The 17,977-nt window shown below is 44.2% G+C and overlaps 1 protein-coding gene across 3 annotated transcripts in view; it reads left to right on the forward strand.

Annotated features, from left to right (window-relative positions):
- Positions 1 to 2,197: 2,197 nt before the first annotated feature.
- LOC147439624 (uncharacterized) overlaps positions 2,198 to 17,977 on the forward strand; it is a 58,983-nt gene continuing 43,203 nt past the window's right edge. The window contains exons 1-4 of one of the 3 annotated variants that reach the window (XM_086485440.1): positions 2,198 to 2,805; positions 3,320 to 3,513; positions 3,590 to 3,929; positions 4,034 to 4,228. In XM_086485440.1, the coding sequence (XP_086341566.1) occupies positions 2,713 to 2,805; positions 3,320 to 3,513; positions 3,590 to 3,929; positions 4,034 to 4,126 (720 nt within the window). In that variant the 5' untranslated portion in view covers positions 2,198 to 2,712 and the 3' untranslated portion in view covers positions 4,127 to 4,228. Of the gene's footprint in view, positions 2,806 to 3,319; positions 3,514 to 3,589; positions 3,930 to 4,033; positions 4,229 to 17,977 lie in introns of those variants that run through there. The other 2 variants (XM_086485439.1, XM_086485438.1) reach the window with 2 other exon arrangements.

Consider the following 17,977-nt stretch of genomic DNA (forward strand, 5'->3'; position numbering starts at 1 on the left):
AAAAACAATCTCTTTGTAGTAGGGAAGAAGGCTAAAATTAGTAAGTTCAAAGGGTAAGAGTGAAGGGAAGGGTGGAGGACTTGAAGGACTTGTCCCACATGCCCTCCCTTCACTTGAGGTGGTAGTTTTTATATATATAGTAGTGTCTATACTATATCATAAGTCTGAGGCGCTTGTGCTTGGGGGAGATCCCAATCCCTTGCTTTTAAAAGTAAGATTTTTTCTTTTTTCCTTTTGTTTTTTAGTTTTCCTTTTTGTCTCGGATTTTTATACAAAAAAACTTTTCTTTGGATAATGTTGCGCGCGTCAAGCTCATGCGTGCACACAGCTGCACCTGACAGCTCTATCTAAGTTATCTACAACTAACAGTACTAATTAACACTAATTACCACTGCACACACACTGCCTAACAAAGCAAAGTGCACATTGACAGAATAGTCAACCTTCTCAATGTCTACTGCACATTACAGAACTACACTAACTAATAGACCTGCTAACAACCTGCACATTAAAGAACTTAACAGATTTAAACAAAACCTGCACATTACAACCACTAAAAAACCTGCTAAAACTGCACGTTGCAGCCACTAACAGATCTAACACAACTAAAAAAAAAACTGAAAACAGAAGAAAGAATGGCTTCAAGAGGTAGCACTGAGTGCTCCTCAAGCTGCAGTCCCCGACAGTGGCACCAAAAATGTGCGCTTTGCCACACGTGTCGAAGGCTGAGAACTTGCCAAACACTATGTGCGAGCCACGAATGGCTGCAAGCACACAACTAGACAGTCCTAGCAAGCTCAAAGAGGCAATGGTGTGTCACTCACCGCTCAATGCTTTCTGTTGTGAAGGATCCTGTGCCGCGAAGAAGAAGGAGCCGTCGTCGTCGTTGCACTCAATAGCCTTGTCTTCGTAGATGCCGCCGCAATGCTCGATCACACACACACACACACACACACTCTCTCTCTCTCTCTCTCACACACACACACACACACACACACACACACACACACACCCATGAGCACACGATGGAGAAGAAGATAGAGGTAGAGCAAGAGCACTTCTTTAGCGTGCACCTCAAAGAATGAGGATTTTAGACCAAAATGGACCTTTTATATGAATTCATCCCATTCACACATGGGCGCTCACAGTGGTCGATTATTGAAAAATCATATAAAAATGGGATAAGTGGTGCGCCCATCATCGGCGATCACCTACGCACCTATAGGACCGACAAGCCCGATCCATGAATCAAATAGTGATAAGACTTCCATCAAAGGTGATAGGGTGTCCGTAAGTGGCTAACATATTTCTTCAAAAATGTGGGTGCAATCTTTGACCCATCAGAGAGACGGGCGGCCTATTTCCGAAGCACGATGTCCTCATACTTTGTAGCGCCAAGCATGGGTGTGACTTGAGCTTTTGACCTTGGCGGTAGGAGTAGTGTCCAGAAAGCTAACCACCGCCTCTCTTTGATCTGTTGAAGGGAGGCTGCCTGTTGCTCCATCGTGAGCGAGTGCAAGTTGGAAAAGGCATTGCCTGGATTCGGCCCTGAGTAGTCTAAACCCTTCATAATTGGGAACATAAGTGACATCCCACACATTCTGACGATTGCAGTCCCATGGGAGTGTCTTGGCCTCCTCACTATCTCACACGGGCATGGCCTTGAGGGGATCAATGGCCCATGCCCATTTCGGGGATAGGGTACGATCTGAGCCGTCCGATGTGCTTTGTGTAAATTCGGGAAAACAAGTAAACTCGGGTGCAACAAAACTTGTAAATTCGGGCAGGCCCCCTTCCCCCCCCTCCCCTCCTCCCCCGGCTTCGAACTGAGGACGTCCTCTTTGCAAGCCTACCACCTTAACCACCTAGCCTACGCGTGCTTGCTGAAAGCATAGGGAGAAGGGTTCCTTTTATTATGAACCTGTCGCTGTGTAAATTCGGGTCAGTTGTGTAAATTCAAGAAAATTGGTAAATTTCGAACGCGTCGCAAGATCGACGACCCATGATTCTCGCGCTCCGAGAATTAGGCGTATGCCATTGATGCCCGTATGAGATAGTGTTGAGGGTGTCTGGGCCCCAACCTTCCAATATTGGTGGCCTGCTATCACCTGTGTGTGGAAGCAAGATGCCCTCCATTTGCTCATAGCTCGATCAAATATAGTGAAAAATACAATTGAGTGGCTTTTGCCCTTTACAAGAAAGGTGAAAAGCAGGACCATCACAGCAAGCTTGTTGAAGCAGCAGTTTTGTTTAAAGAAGGAGGCGCCTCTTCTTACTTGTAAGTTATGACCCCAAGGGATGCACACAGGCCTTGCGATTTGCCATCTCCATCGTCAGGAGCTACCATCGTCAAGCTTGCAGCTGGTTTCCGTTGATAACCAGCGACTACGCAGGTTCACATTTCGTTCTGCACATTACCGTTAGCCGTGTGCTGTGAGAAATAGATACAGAAACTGTTGCCTCGTTTTCTTCGCCATTTTTGCTGCGGGAAGCTACTTCACGATTTTTAATGCAGAGCCAATTCGCCATCATCGCGCAGAAAGCTACCAAGAAGGCAATCCATTCCCAGCAAGCTGAGGCCTAAAGCAAGCAAATACTTACCGTCAATGGAAGCACCCGTTTCTTTGAGAGAACCTCTCCTTTTCTGCTTCTCATTTTCTGATCCAGCCACCTGACGGCAATGCTCCTCTATTTCTATTTCTTATCGAGAATATGCTGTGTGCTGCTGCCCGGGCAAGGATCAGGGCATGGTTCCAGACTTACGAAAACCTCCAGTTTCTTGCTGTTATTCTTCTTTACATACAGGTTTCCCTCCGCCCAGCTGTGCTTTGGTTTTCGTAAAAGCTCAACTATACCTTATTGCGTTTTGACTTCATAGCCTACCGAGTTAGAGCAAAGGCATCTACTGCTATTCTTTTGTTCCAACTTGTTTTGTTTTGCGGTGAATTGCTTACAACTTGCACCCTCAGTCCCTTCTGTTATGCTTGCCTACATGCATAGTTGTGGCAAAAAGTATTCATGCTATTTGGTGATACGAAGCACATGCTCTGTAAGATGCAGCCGTAGCCAGTCTACTATCTATGCATGGCATTACTCTTTCGAGTGTAAGGAGAATTCTCCATCGCATGTAATGCCCACGGGCACTGGCAAAGAATCTACTTAGTCATTTGGTGTGCTTAAGTGCATTTATGAGCATGTGATTAACTACCATGATTGACTTGTGGTGTGTCATGAAGTATCAAGGGGTAAGCAGGCTGCTCATGAATCAGCATGTACTGTATGTGCACTTCTTTTTACAAATTCTATTGTCATATTTTAGGTTGGATGCTCATTGATCGGCTCTTTGGGTGTCTCTTACATTGGGCTTCTTTTGGCAAATCTGGCCATCTCTCTCTTTGCTCTTGTTGCTATTGAAAGTGGAAGCCAGACTCTGACCAGAACATACGCAGTCTTGCTGATATCTGCTCTCCTCCTTGATATTGTTTGGTTCGTTTTGTTTTCAGTGGAAATTAGGTGCGTTTCAAGGATTCGTAATTTCTTTTTGTTCACATAAGAGTGGCAACTGCATTCTCAGTCGTCTTTTATGCAGGCAAGATTCAGCTGAAACTCATGCTGGGGAGTTTACGGCCTTTTCCCTGGAAGTGGTACTTTTAATGCAAGTAACAGGCTTCGTTGTACGCTTTTCTTCGGCTTTCGTGTGGCTTCAAATGTACAGGCTGGGTTTACAAGATCAAGGTATCTATCAACGTTTCACAGCTGAGGGAAATTTTGGAAGAGCTGGGACCTCTGGTTTGTTTAGCCCCATATCTAGTCCTCGAACTAGTCGTCAGTCGTCGCTTAATGATGAGGTTTTGGGTGGATCAATTTACAATCCCAGCCATTATTCTTCTCATTTCAGTTCTTCAGATGAAAGTGCTTCTATGAAGAAGGTAATTTTGCATACTGGAAATATCTGTACCGGTTCAGCCTTCATGTGGCTTTATTAAGGATTTTCTCGCTTGTTGATTTTGGGCTGATGAATCTTGTATACTAGTCATGGTATAAGGCTGGAGATAGGCATTCTCCAAAGTTGATACCTGTGAAGCCCTCACGTGTTTCGCCCATGACAGCTCTTTCCTCGTGGTAGCTGCAACATGATAGCTCTTTTGTCATGTTAGCCACCTATTTTCTGGCCCTTTTCCATAGTCATTAACGGTCAGAATTGAGGCAAATGCAATAAAATTGTACACTCAAAGAGTCAAGAGAGAAAGAGTAGATAAGCTCTTTGTTTTAAGGGATTTTGTTGCGGACCTTCCCCCCCCCCCCCCCCCCCCCCCCCCCCCCCCACACACACACACACACACACACACACACCCCCCCAAAAGAAAAAGAAGAGATTAGCTTTAAGTTATGCAATCTTGATGATAGTTAGCTTATGAAGTGATTAACTTGCCATGTGTTGAAGCGTTCAAAGTCTTTCGATCTGCTGGTTGGAACACTTCGTTTAATTTCTAAAAGGAGATTTTAATGCAAGTGTCGTGTTAAATTCTTTGTTTTAAGTATATAAGAACGTTTTTGATAATGTAACCACAATGCCATTTTGACAACTTCTCTTGAGCTGGATCAAATTTCTAGAAAATGTGCGAGATGTTGGAGATATGTCATTACTAGATGGTAGCATCCTAGGTTGCAGTGACATTGGCCTGGCTTATGCTTTTTTTAGCCCTTTTTGGCCCATCATTGTTGTTGTGGACCATTCACTAGTCAGTTGTCCCATTTTAGATGATGTGGCACATTTTAGCTTTTATGCCAAGCATCATTATGTTTATGATGTGGCAACTTTATTGATTGTTAGGTCAAAATTGGGTACTCTATTTTCTTGCAGTCTTTTAGGTTACTATCAATATATAACCCACCCTTTGTCCCTCATTCTCATTATCTAGTTGTATGAGTAGTCTCTTGAGTTAATAAGTTAGTGGTCTTTGCCATTCTCTCCCTCACACATTGTGTTTGTCTCCTCTCATGCGCTCCTCCACCTCTACAAGGTATTGAAGCAAGAAGGTCAAAAACTGAAAACCCTACGACATGCTTTGGGAGGCTACATCAACGTGTTTTTTTAAAATTTATTGCGTTTTCGCATCAACCCTTTGTTTTTAAGTGCTTTTTGTTGTAGTCCCCCCCCCCCCCCCCGCCCCCTTTTTGCGTTGTATCTCAAATCTCACCTGTATTTGCAGCCCTTCTCATTAGAGATGCGTTTGGTTGTCAGGTGTAGCAGAATTGAAATGGTGGAGATCTAGACTTTACACTTCCACATATCTTAACTTCTTTCCTTGCTTTGATGTGTGCGACCTAGCACGAATGATGGTTCCTTATATTTCCTGAGAGGGAATGAGAGAAAGGTGTAGAGGGAGAGAGCAAGAAAGGAGGATGACACCCGGTGGGATTCCAACCAACCCTCTCAAGGGCCCCTTGTCACAAAATAATGACTTGGCATATCCGCTTGGAAATTGACTAGAGTTAAAGTTATAAATTGTTCCAACTTATAGGGTCCCGTCCAATGGGGCCGTGGGGACACTAGATAATAAAAAAGAGAGATTGCGTAGAAGATGCTGACGTGACAGCTGTACGGACGCTCTGTGTCTTGCGTTGATTGATGATGTGGCAGTTGTACGGAATTCTGTGATTTACGTTGCAGCCTAAGGGCAGCGCCAACTTTTGGGAAGGATGCTTTTGAGTTGAAGCTTTTCTTGTATTGTTTTTGAGAGCCCTTGGGTCCTTTAAATATGTATGAAGAGGGCCTCTTGGACTCAGTTTACTAACGAGCAGCTGAGCAGAGAGGACCCTCGGACTCTGTAACTTTGCTCAAGCATTAATATAAAAATAATTACCGAAAGGGGCACCATACTTTGAAGCCAATACCTCCGGGCACGGAACTACGCCTTGTCGTGTCGACTCAAGTGAATTGTGATTAAATTTGTGAAGTGTTTTTAAGTTATTCTCTCGTGTGTCGTGCCAAATTCTCGACTTGGGGTGTCTCGATTTTTCCTTCCACCAGGAAAATCCCATCCCTTTTATCGCGGCACGCATTGATTAAGGTGACGAATCCCGCAAGAATCAGACGAACCAATCCGACAACTCTGGATCGGGTGAAAGCACGGAAAATGGACGAGTAGACAAAACGGGCCACCATGGCCTACGGAGTATGAACGAATGGAGATGCAGCGTGAACAACAAGTTGATGCTTGTGCGAAGCAAATGCTTCAAAGGATCCCCAATATGTGAAATTTTTGACCCGGCGCCCGATTGATGACCTGATTGATGAGATGCATTCCCGACAACTCTCGATCGGGTGAAAGCACGGAAAATTCTAATTGACGAGCAGACAAAGAGTATGGGCCACCATGGCCTACAGAGTATGAAGGAGTGGAGATGCAGCGTCAACAAGAAGTTGATGCTTGTTCGAAGCAGATGCTCCAGTATTCTAAGGATTCCCAATATGCAAAATTTTTGACTCGGCACCCGATTGATGAGATGCATTCCCGATGGTGTACGGCCATCGATTCACCCTTAAAGTCAGCTCTGAAGAAAGCTCCTGTTCCACTGATGTTCATGAAGATGAACTTGACGATGTTGTTGAAAGACGACGAGTCTCCCAACTTTTGGGGCCCACAAACGAAGCATTCAAAGAGACGCAATTGATGAAAAGACTACCCTGGTTATTTGGGTCGTCAGTTAGTCTTCTTTTGCCAATGCACGAAAAACAGAGAAGCATGTACATTGTGAGAGCGTTTCCAGTTCATGCTCATCCTCTTCTGACAGTTCAAATAGCTCCTCTGATTCAAGTGATGAGGATTGAAAGAGCAGGAAGCGAAGTAAGACCCTGAGACATGGAAAGAACAAGAAGGCCAAGAGCAGATCCCCATCGAAGATCTCGAAAATTTTCTGATAGTTTTGAGGAGGATTCATCCTCTTTTGAGAGTTCCGACTCTGATGACCAGATGTTTTATTCAAAGCGGAAGCATTCATATAGATCCAATCTTGAGGATAAGAGCAAGAAGACCAAAGAATTCAAGGAGGGTGAATAAGCACTAAAATTTGATACCTTTTTAGGTTTTTGAAATGCTCACAAGGCCCTTGCTTTTATTCAACAATGACATAGCTTTTTTTGGAGGGCGCTACTCACAACACTCAAAGATCAGAAGAGCAACATCTTATTTGAAAGTGAATGCACGAACATGGCGGTCCACTCTTCTGCTATGAAAAGAAGCACTGACAAAGTGGCTAAAACTCAAGTGACTTTTTATCTCCTCTTGGCTCACTCAGGAGTATGAACGTGATGTGGTTACAGCTTGGAATCATCTTCGCATGACCAAGGGAGACACTTTGGATCTATATTGTGAGAGATTTTGGGATGCTTTTCTACCTGCTTCTTCTTTTAAAAAGATTAGTTTTAAGCAGCAAATCGAGCGATTGTGCTGTGGACTTCCCAAAATAGTGCTTACTATAGAAGTTCGAGTCCATACAACAATTGATGGGCCATGCTAAGCAAGGGTTTGCTATGCATTAGGGTAATCTGACTTAACCGACGGATCAACTGTTGACACGAAGGACCGGACGAAATTCAGCAAATGACAACCGAAGAAAAGGGAAGTTTCAGAAAAAGAAGGATACTTGTCCCTGACTGACAGAGGAACAGAAAGTCGAGTACCTCAAAGCAGAGAAGTGTTTCGATTGTGGGGAACAAGGACATATATCCGCACAGTGCCCCAAAAAGACACCCAGCGGACAATCAGAAGATAGACAAGAGAGTTCGAGAACAACAGAAGATCGCGGAAGAAAAGGAAAGACAATTGAGGATTGGTACCAGATTGTGTGGGGACTGACCCAGATCAGATGGATGAAAGCACAAAACTTTGTCGTGCATGGGGCAAAGTATGAGATCAAGAAGCCTTCAACTTCTTTGACGGAGGAGCCAAGGGCAACTTTATTTCACGAGAATTGGCGGCTCGACTTGGATTTACGACCAACTGAATGGGGCCACAGGCGGAGGCTGTTCTAGCAGCACTAGACAGGATGTTGCTATTACACATGTCATTGGCAAACTTCATTTGCGTTGTCAGGGGTATTTAAGGCACGAGGACTTTTATATCTTGCTTATGGAAGGGTGTGATGTCCTCCTAGGAATCCCTCGGTTCCACAAGAACAGTGCCGTGGTCGATTAGGGCTAGGAAAGCGACTTTGAAGAATGAGAAGGGCAGAGAGGTTGTACTTGATGTAAAGCTGAAGGGCGAGTCCGTCCCACTTGTATCGGCTTCGGCCATTTCCAAATTAATGAAATCGAGTCTTTTTGTTTACTTGATCTTCTTGAAGGAATAGAATGATGAACAAAGGTCAAACATGTTTGATTTAGAAAAGGAATGACAATAATTTTTATATGGACAGGCTGACTGTTTCTCTGAAGGCCTCCGAGGTGAGTTACCACCTTCTCGTCCTGAGGATCACACGATTGATTCGATTCCCGGTAGTACACCACCCAACCGACCACCTTATGGAGTTAGCCGAGCTCAAAATGAAGAAATAATGTTTGTGAAAGACTTCTTTGTTTCAAAAATGGGTATGTAATATGGACAAGCATCTGGGTACATCATGCTTGTGAAATGTTTCTTTGTCCTTTCTTTCTTTTTAGATGCAAGAGTTTTTCCCCTCCCCTTGCGATCGTTAGGTTTTTTTCCCCAAAAGAAAAGGATGCGCCCTCGAGTGTTGTGTACTTGGACATAGCTTTTTTAGGTACCTATGTCTCCTTTCCAAACAACTCAATCGAGTTCACCGGTATTGCTAGTACTAAAGAAAGATGGATTTTTGAGAATGTGAATTGACTAAAGAGCTCTCAATAAAATCACCATTAAGAACAAATTCCTTCCCTATTCCAAGGATCAATGATATACTTGACAGATTGCAGGTTCCTCTTGTTTTAGCATAATTGATGTGAAGAGTGAATATCATTAGATCCAATTGCTCCGGGGGACGTCTACAAGACAACTTTCCCGGCAACTTTTGGTTTGTACGAATATTTGGTTATGCTATTTGGACTTACGAATGCTCTGGGGACATTCAACCGAATGATGGATAGGATTTTTAGAGAGTACCGATCATTTGTGGGCACTTTCTTTGACGACATTATCGTCTTCACAAAGAATGAAGTAGAACACAGACATCACTGTTGTAGGTCTTTCAGGCATTGCAGAAGCATAAATTAATTATCAACGCAAAAAAGAGTGACTTTTTCTTGCCTATGGTACATTTCGTGGGACACATCGTGTAAGGTGCAACGGAATGAATGTTTGAACTTTGCTCAAGATGAGTGCTCCGAACTGTACTCAAGGTTCCTTTTTGTTCTTATGGAAGGGAGAGCCTTCCGTTCTTAATGAGAGAGTGCAGTGATCATAACAAAGCGAATGGACATTGTGCGTGCAAGTGTATGAGACACACACACACACACACACACACACACACACACACACAGAGAGAGAGAGAGAGAGAGAGAGAGAGAGAGAGAGAGAGAGAGAGAGAGAGAGAGAGAGAGACGTTGTAAAGCCCTCCTCTGAAGGCCCCACTCTCGTCGGTGAGAGTGGTCTACTTATGATTGCACAAACTGGTACAAACTGAATGCATGTGACTGATGTAAGTCTAGGCTATGTCGACGATGACGACGGGGATGACGACACCGACCTAAGGGCTGAAATCTGCAATCTTTTATCTGCTGTCCAAAAACGCTATGGGCTGAAATCTGCTACAATCCAAAAACGCTGGTTTTGGGGCTGATTCTGTTGGTCTTTGTTGCTGAAATTCTGCAGGTCTTAGGGCTGAAAACTGATGGTCTTTGATGGCTGAAAATCATTGGCTGAAAATGTCCAAAGGTTGGTGTTAGGTGCAGCGGAATGAATGTTTGCGCTTTGCTCAAGACGAGTGCTCGGAACTGTGCTCAAGGTTCCTTTTGTTCTTATGGAAGGGAGAGCCTTCCGTTCTTAATGAGAGAATGCTATGATCACAAACAAAGTGAATGGAAACTGTGCGTGCAAGTGTATGAGACTGAGAGATAGAGAGAGAAGAGAGATACGACACCAGAGACGTAAAACCCTCCTCCGAAGGCCCCACTCTCGTCGGCGAGAGTGGTTTACTTATGATTGCACAAACTGGTACAAACGGTATGCATGAGACTGATGCAAGTCTAGGGACTATGTCGGTGACGACGACTGGGATGGCGACGACGACTAAAGGGCTGAAATCTGCGATCTTCTATCTGCTGCAAATCTGCTGAACTTGGGGCTGTTTTGGGCGGCTGAAAATGCAGGTCTGGCTGCGTTTTTAGGGCTGAAAAAAACGCTGTTGTATATGCAGCAAAACGCTGGGATTTGCTGCTGTAAATCAGGGCTGAAATCGCTGTTTTTCTTCTGTGCTTGGTGCTGAAAATCGTTGGTTTATCTGCTGTCGCTATGGCTGAAAACGCTGGAAGCTGGCAGCCAAAAACGCTAGAGAGTTGAGTAGCAAAAACGCTAGCAAAGCTGGGTACTGTGGCGAAGCAATCTGCTGCAGAAACGCTAGTGCAAGGGATGCAATGCGGTGGAGACCTGCTGGAAACTGAAAACGCTAGGGCTTGGAGAAAATGCCAAGGCAAGGGAGAGGGAAATCGCCAAGGCAAGGAGTTCTTGATGGTTCTTGCTGAGAAGGTGCCTGTTGAGCGAGGAGCTCCTGCTGCCTCTTCTGCCATTGAGTGCTAACTTGGGTTTGCTTATATACAAATTTAGCAAAATTGCCCTACCTACTTTTGTTGGGAAGTCACTTAAATTAATAAGTGAAAAATGTCAAAAATAGGGAAAATAGGCTAAATGCACTGGAAAATTCCCTTAACTGATTCTAATGGATTCTGATGGGATTATTGATGATCATGCTGTGTGCAACCAGAGGATATGCGTCTATGCTAAGTGACTGGGCATGCACGGTCTACGAATAGACTCACAAAAGTGCCAGATCACTTCTAATCTAGACTGAGTGGACTGACTGAACCGTGATCATGCTGTAGCTTGTCCACGGACACATAGGGTTGGATGTGTCACGTGACAGCTGGAAACTGGGGCTGCTTTGGCTAGGATAAAAAACGCTAGGCATGGGGTTTCTGTGGCGATGGCAATGGCTGAAAGCGCTGATGTGTTGCAGCTTTGCCGGTGATGAAGCTAATGCTGAAAACGCTAGGCCTTATGAAAATGCCAGGCATGGGGATTGCTTGCGGTGACTACTTGTTGCAAAAATGCTAGCTGAGGGAACTCCTTGCGATGATGCTTGATGGAGAAAACGTTGGATGCTTGAGTCTTGCTTGGAGGGGAGAACCGCCAAGGTCTTGCTTGAGAAGTTGCCTGCTGAGCTTTGCTCCTGTTGCCTCTTTTGCCATTTAGTGCTAGTCTAGGTTTGCTTATATACAAACTTACTCAATTTGCCCTACCTACTTTCCAACAAAAGTCACTTAAAAATAATAAGTGAAAAATGTCAAAAATAGGGAAAATAGGCTAAATGCAATGGAAAATTCCCCTGAAGGATTCTGATGGGAATGCTTATGATCATGCTTTGTGCAACCAGAGGATATGCATCTACACTAAGTGACTGGACATGCATGGTCTGCGAACAGACTCACAAAAGTGCCAGATCACTTGCTAATCTAGACTGACTGGATTGAATTGAACCCTTGCTATTCTGTAGCTTGTCCACGGACACATAGGGTTGGATGTGTCACGTGACATCCCCTCCTTTTCAAAGTGAGGTACTGGTACCGAACTATATGGCGTCGAGGGAGATAGCCAATAGCATCCGGAATCTTGGAAGGGACTCTTCGCCGACCCACTCTGATGTGTGGGTCGTGCGGTACTTGAACTTCATAAAGGTCTGCAACGCTTGCTTCTTTGGGTCGCGCCGAAAGCGACAATCTTTTGTGGCTCCTTCGATGCTTCAACTTCGTCTAGAGTCATGCTTCTTTCTTCTTCAAGAATCTTCGAGGCTGAAAAGTCCTGAAACCACTTCCAACACAAAAACATGAACATACCCATTCCATGTAAAGTGAGTGGAAAAAATCTTGTCTCCTCAAAGATTGTGCATGCAATGTAGATGAACAAAGAGATGGAGTACCAAACCGTTCACCACACACACGCAACCAATGAGATCGCTCTTTTGATCTAAAGCAATCAACTGTGGCAATTCACAACGGAAATGCCCATGCTTGGTGCTCATACTTTCATGTGCTCTTTCGGGTACTGTGTCGTGCCAAGGAAGAGACATGGAATGTGACTTCCTTGAATGCATACTTTCAGCTTTTCATGAAAATCCGCATATATTTGTGCTCATTCATGAGTGAAACGTGCTCAACGTACAATATGTCATGCCTAGGAAAAGGGATCACATAAAAACGCTGACTAAAATACAAGAAACGATCACGAATGAAACACTCGAACAATGCGTGCGTACTAATCATGCGAACACATAATACTTCCTGTGAGGGTTCTTTGAACCTAGGCTCGAGAGCCAAGATCGATCCTTCGTGATTGATCGAATCTGCAACGAGGTTAGCTTCGCTAGAAAAAGCATCAACTAACTCATCATCCTTGTGAACAATCATATTGTGATCTTGCAATTCATCATGCGTGTGAGAAATCACATCTTGATATGCAAATCATCATGTTCGTGAGCAATCACATCTTGATCATGCAAATCATCATGCTTGTCAGTGTCATCCAAATCATCATGCTCATCATTATCATTCAAACCATCCTGCTTCTCATAATCATGCAAATCCTGTGTGTCATGCTTTGGAGAAGAAGAGACTGAGAGCTTCTCCTTTTCCCGAATCTCTTGCATATGTGCCTGAACTTGAGAAAAGAGTCTCAAGAATTCTTTCATGTGTTGGTCACTCTTTTCTTTGATGGCTTTGTTCTCGCGATCAAATTTTGCGTGACTTTCTTTGATCTCGCGATCCAAGTTGGCTTGTCTTTCTTTGTCTTCCAAGTCGTACTTACGTTCTATGGCTGCCATGCTTTCTTCGTATTCACGATCTATGGCTGCCATTTCTTCTTCGTAGGCCTTTCTTTCTGCTTCTTTTTCTTCGCGTTCTAACTTTCTTTCCAGAAACAATTGCTTCAAAGCCTCCATAGGAGTTGGTGGAATCCTTGGCGTAGATGGGGGGTTGGAAAAACCTCCTGGTGGCGAAAATTCTTCTTCGCCTCTCTCATGCGCATCACCTCCAAGCGAAGTATCCGTTCCGCTTCGAGTGATGACCATGCACTGAAGTCTTGGGTTCTTGTGGTCTTGGGCACTTAAAAATAATAAGTGAAAAATGTCAAAAATAGGGAAAATAGGCTAAATGCACTGGAAAATTCCCCTGAAGGATTCTAATGGGAATGCTTATGATCATGCTGTGTGCAGCCAGAGGATATGCATCTACACTAAGTGACTGGACATGCACGGTCTGCGAACAGACTCACAAAAGTGCCAGATCACTTGCTAATCTAGTCCGACTGGACTGAACTGAACCCTTGTTATTCTGTAGCTTGTCCACGGACACATATGGTTGGATGTGTCACGTGACACATCCTCTTAGCAGAAGGGGTAAAGATGGACCGGACCAAAATTGAGACTATTCATGATTGGCATGACTTAAAGAATGTTTATGAAGTTCGAAGCTTTCTAGGCTTGTGTTCTTATTATCGGCGGTTCATTCGAAAATTTGCAGAGATAGCTTCTCCTTTGCAACAATTACTCACTCAGAAAGGGGTTCCTTTCACTTGGGGATCGATAGAGATTACTGCTTTTCAAAATCTCAAAGGAAAGTTGACTACGGCGGGACCAGTGCTGGCCTTGCTAGACTTGTAAAAGCCATTTGAATGATGGAATTTGCCTACAACAACACGGTTCATTCATCGACGAGGAAGGCGCCTATTGAGGTAATCGAGGGTGCGAAGAAGGTTCTTCCATTTCTAAGGACCAAAGATAAGATTTGTGAAACGGATCACTATACGAGAGATTTGGACATTGCTTTTGCCAAAATCAGTGAGGCTCTTGAGAAGTCTCAAGCACGGCATAAGAAGGCAGCTGATAAACATCGACGCAACTTGCAGTTGAAGGAAGATGATTGGGCGCTCTTACGATTTGAGAAGGCACGCCTGAGGAAACGAAAGGGAAAGGAACAGCTTTTTTCAAAGCTAAGTATGCGATGTTATGGCCCTTTCTAGATTCAAGAAAAGATAAATGATGTATCCTTTAGACTTAAATTGCGAGATACTTGGAAGATTCACAATGCTTTTCATGCGAGTCTCTTGAAACCTTTTAAGAGAGACGTGTCAGTCGACAGGGAGCCTGATGAGCAACGTGAAGTGGAAGCGAGCGAGGAGATACTCGTTCTTGAACAGATACTGACTCATAAGAAAAGGAAAGTGGAAGGTAAAGTGATACGGCGGTTTTTGGTGAAATTCAATAACTATTTAGCATTAGATGCGAAGTGGATGGAGGAGGACCTAGCAAATACTCCTCAGATATTGGAACTTCCCTTGAGGCTTTTGGTCTAGCTGCGTCTTTTTTGAGAGATAATGGGTCCCGCAGATCAGTAGGATTGAATCTGGTGTGAAGGAGTACGAGCGGAAGTGTGACGCGAGAGAGTGCGAGAAGAAGAACACGACGATATGGTGAACTCGCTCTACTGTAATGTGTAGAGCATAGTGAGTTCTTATTAGGTTTTTACAAAAGAATATGTGTACATACTTGGCGGCCCGCCCACTTACCTGGGCGACCACATTGGGCTTTATACCCCAACAACCTCCCACTTAAAGTCCAATGTGGTACTTTAAGTGTGAGAGAAGCTACCATACAAGCTAATATACAAGAGATGTAGAGAAGTGATGTACTACCCTACACCTAACTGCTTGCGAAAATGCGCAAAGCTCTCTGAGGGAAGTCCTTTTGTAAGTAGATCAACAGGATTTTCTGTGGTGTGAACTTTGACAAGCTGAAGTTGCTCATCCTCGAGCATTTCCTTGATGAAATGATACTTCACATCCACATGCTTTGTCTTTGAGTGATAAACTGGATTGCGAGCCAATTGTATAGCGCTTTGACTATCACAATATAACACAGGCATCTCTTCTTTGATTCCCAAATCTGTTACTAGTCGATTAAGCCAAATTGATTCTTTGCATGCCTCTGATGCTGCAACATATTCAGCCTCTGTAGTAGACTGAGTAACACAATCTTGTAATCTAGAACTCCATGATACTGCTCCACCAGCCAGTGTAAAGACATACCCTGACGTAGACCTTCGGTTGTCTAAGTCACCTGCATAATATTAGTCTGTAAAACCCTTTACACTTAGCTCCTGACTCCCATAGCATATACGCATACTCTTTGTAGCTTTCAGGTATCTCAATATTCCTTTCACTGCCTCCCAATGTTTCTTGCCTGGGTTTGACATGTATCCACTTACTACTCCCACTGCAAATGCAATGTCTGGGCGAATAGCAATCATTGCATACATCAAACTACCCACTTCAGACGCATATGGAATCTTATCCATTTCAGCCTGTTCTTCCTCAGACACAGGACAATCTTGTTTGCTAAGTTTCACATATGGTGGCAATGGAACACTCAATGCCTTTCCCTTCTCCATATTGAAACGTTGCAAAACCTTGTCAATATACTCTGTTTGAGATAACCAAATCAACTTCTTTGGTCTGTCTCTCTCAATGCGCATACCAAGTATATGACTTGCCTCACCCATGTCTTTCATGTCAAACGATTTTGCCATCTTTGACTTCAAAGCTGAAATTTCTTCCAAGTGCTTGCCAGCAATCAACATGTCATCCACATACAAAATAAGGATCAGCCAACTGCCATCCTTAGCCTTCTTTGTATATAGACAGTGATCGAACTCACTACGTTTGTAGCCTTGAGAAAGCATAAACTTGTGGAATTTATGGTACCATGCCCTCGATGATTGTTTTAAGCCATAAAGACTCTTTAACAACTGGCATACCCAATCTTCCTTGCCTTTCTCAACAAACCCTTCTGGCTGCTGCATGTAAATTTCCACATCTAAATCACCATGCAAGAACACTGTCTTGACATCCATTTGGTGCAACACCAAATCTAATATGGCAACCAATGCAAGAAAGCATCTCAATGTAGTCATCTTGACCACCGGAGAGAAGACTTCCTCAAAGTCAATGCCTTGTTCTTGCTTAAAGCCCTTGGCAACAAGCCTTGCTTTGTACTTTGGCTGACTATCATGAGCGGTGATCTTATACCTGTAAACCCATTTACAGGGTAGAGCCTTTTTGCCCCGTGGTAATTTAACTAGCTTCCATGTCTGGTTTTTATGCAGAGCTGTCATCTCTGACTGCATGGCCAATTGCCAATTCCCGAAGTCCTTCATTTGCACTGCTTCCTTGTAACATGAAGGCTCATTGCAATCAGTCAACATAACATAGTTCATAGATGGAACAAACCTATCAGGAGGTCGCGTGATACGTCCAGATCTACGCACAATAGGTGGCTCAGGCTCAGCCACAACCTGTGGTTCCAATCTATCCTGTCCTTGCTCTTCTTGAGCCCTGACATTTTGTCTTGCACGTGCAGGCATAGTTACCGGGGAACGCCCCCTAGCCCCCGTTCTGGCGTTCCGGGGGGCAGTTCTCTTCCCGAACGTTCCGGAATGTCTTGGAATGTCTGACATTCCGGGTGGCCAATGCAAACCGGAACGGCCGTTCCGGACCGTTCCGAAATGCCCCCGGATCGTTCCGGAATGCCCCTGGAACGGCCAACGGCTACAAACAAATTTGGCAAAAATTGAAAAAATTGAAGTAAATGTTTGGGCTTCTTTTGAAAGTGTGCAAGGCCTCAAGGACTCATAAAATGCACCCTCCTTCCCCTTTCTCTTCACAAGCTAATCCTCAAGGCTCAAGCTCTCCCTCTCACTCTCAAGATCTCTCCCTCTCAAGACTCACTCTCTCAAGGCTCAAGGCTTCAAGCCTTCAAGCTCTCTTCCTCTCCCTCCCACTCTCTCAAATCTCTCCCTCTCCCTCTCTCTCTCTCTCTCTCTCTCTCTCTCTCACATCATCTAGTCATAGCAAGGTTGAATGGTCTTCAAAACGAGTTTTTTGTGAGTATTAGAGTCAAAGCACTCTAATACTCCTTGTATTTAAACACAAGGAGCTAAAAATTGCACTATTTGGGTGTTTTTTATACCTCCCGTTCCGCGACGTTCTCGTTCCGGACCCCTAGCCGTTCCCCCGTTCCGCGGGGATCCCGTTGCCGTTCCCGTTCCGCGTTCCGGGTAACTATGCGTGCAGGTCCATCTTCTTGGAAGACAACTCTTCTAATCTCCTCAACCCTCTCTGGTTTAGAATGATATTTGGATTCATTAAAGTGAACATCATTGCTGCGGATAACCTTTCTAGATTCTGGATCCCAAAGTCTGTACCCCATCTCACCAGAATTACCATAGCCTAGAAAGATGCACTTTCTACTCTTTGGCTCAAGTTTGTTCCTAAATTCCTTTGGAACGTGAGTATATGCCTCACAGCCAAAGACTCTGAGATGCTTGTATGAGGGCATTTTGCCTGACCATACCATCTCTGGCACTGAATCCTTCTGCAAAACCTTGCTAGGAGATCTATTTACAAGATGAACAGCTGTTGATACAGCTTCAGCCCAAAACCCATTTGGCAGTTGTGCATTAGACAACATACTTCTGACCTTCTCTTGTATGGTCCTATTCATCCTCTCAGCAACACCATTTTGAGGAGGATTGTAAGGAGCAGTAAGTTCACGTTTTATACCTTTTGACTCACAAAAGTCTTGAAAGGCCTTTGAAACATACTCTCCACCATTGTCAGTGAGGTAAACCACTCTTTGTTTGGAGACACATGAAGTGATGCCCCTGAGTCTATAATCCAGTCACTTAGTGCAT

The sequence above is a fragment of the Adiantum capillus-veneris genome, chromosome 16, assembly GCF_014529385.1.
Source record: "Adiantum capillus-veneris isolate H3 chromosome 16, ASM1452938v2, whole genome shotgun sequence".
Taxonomy (NCBI): Eukaryota; Viridiplantae; Streptophyta; class Polypodiopsida; order Polypodiales; family Pteridaceae; genus Adiantum; species Adiantum capillus-veneris.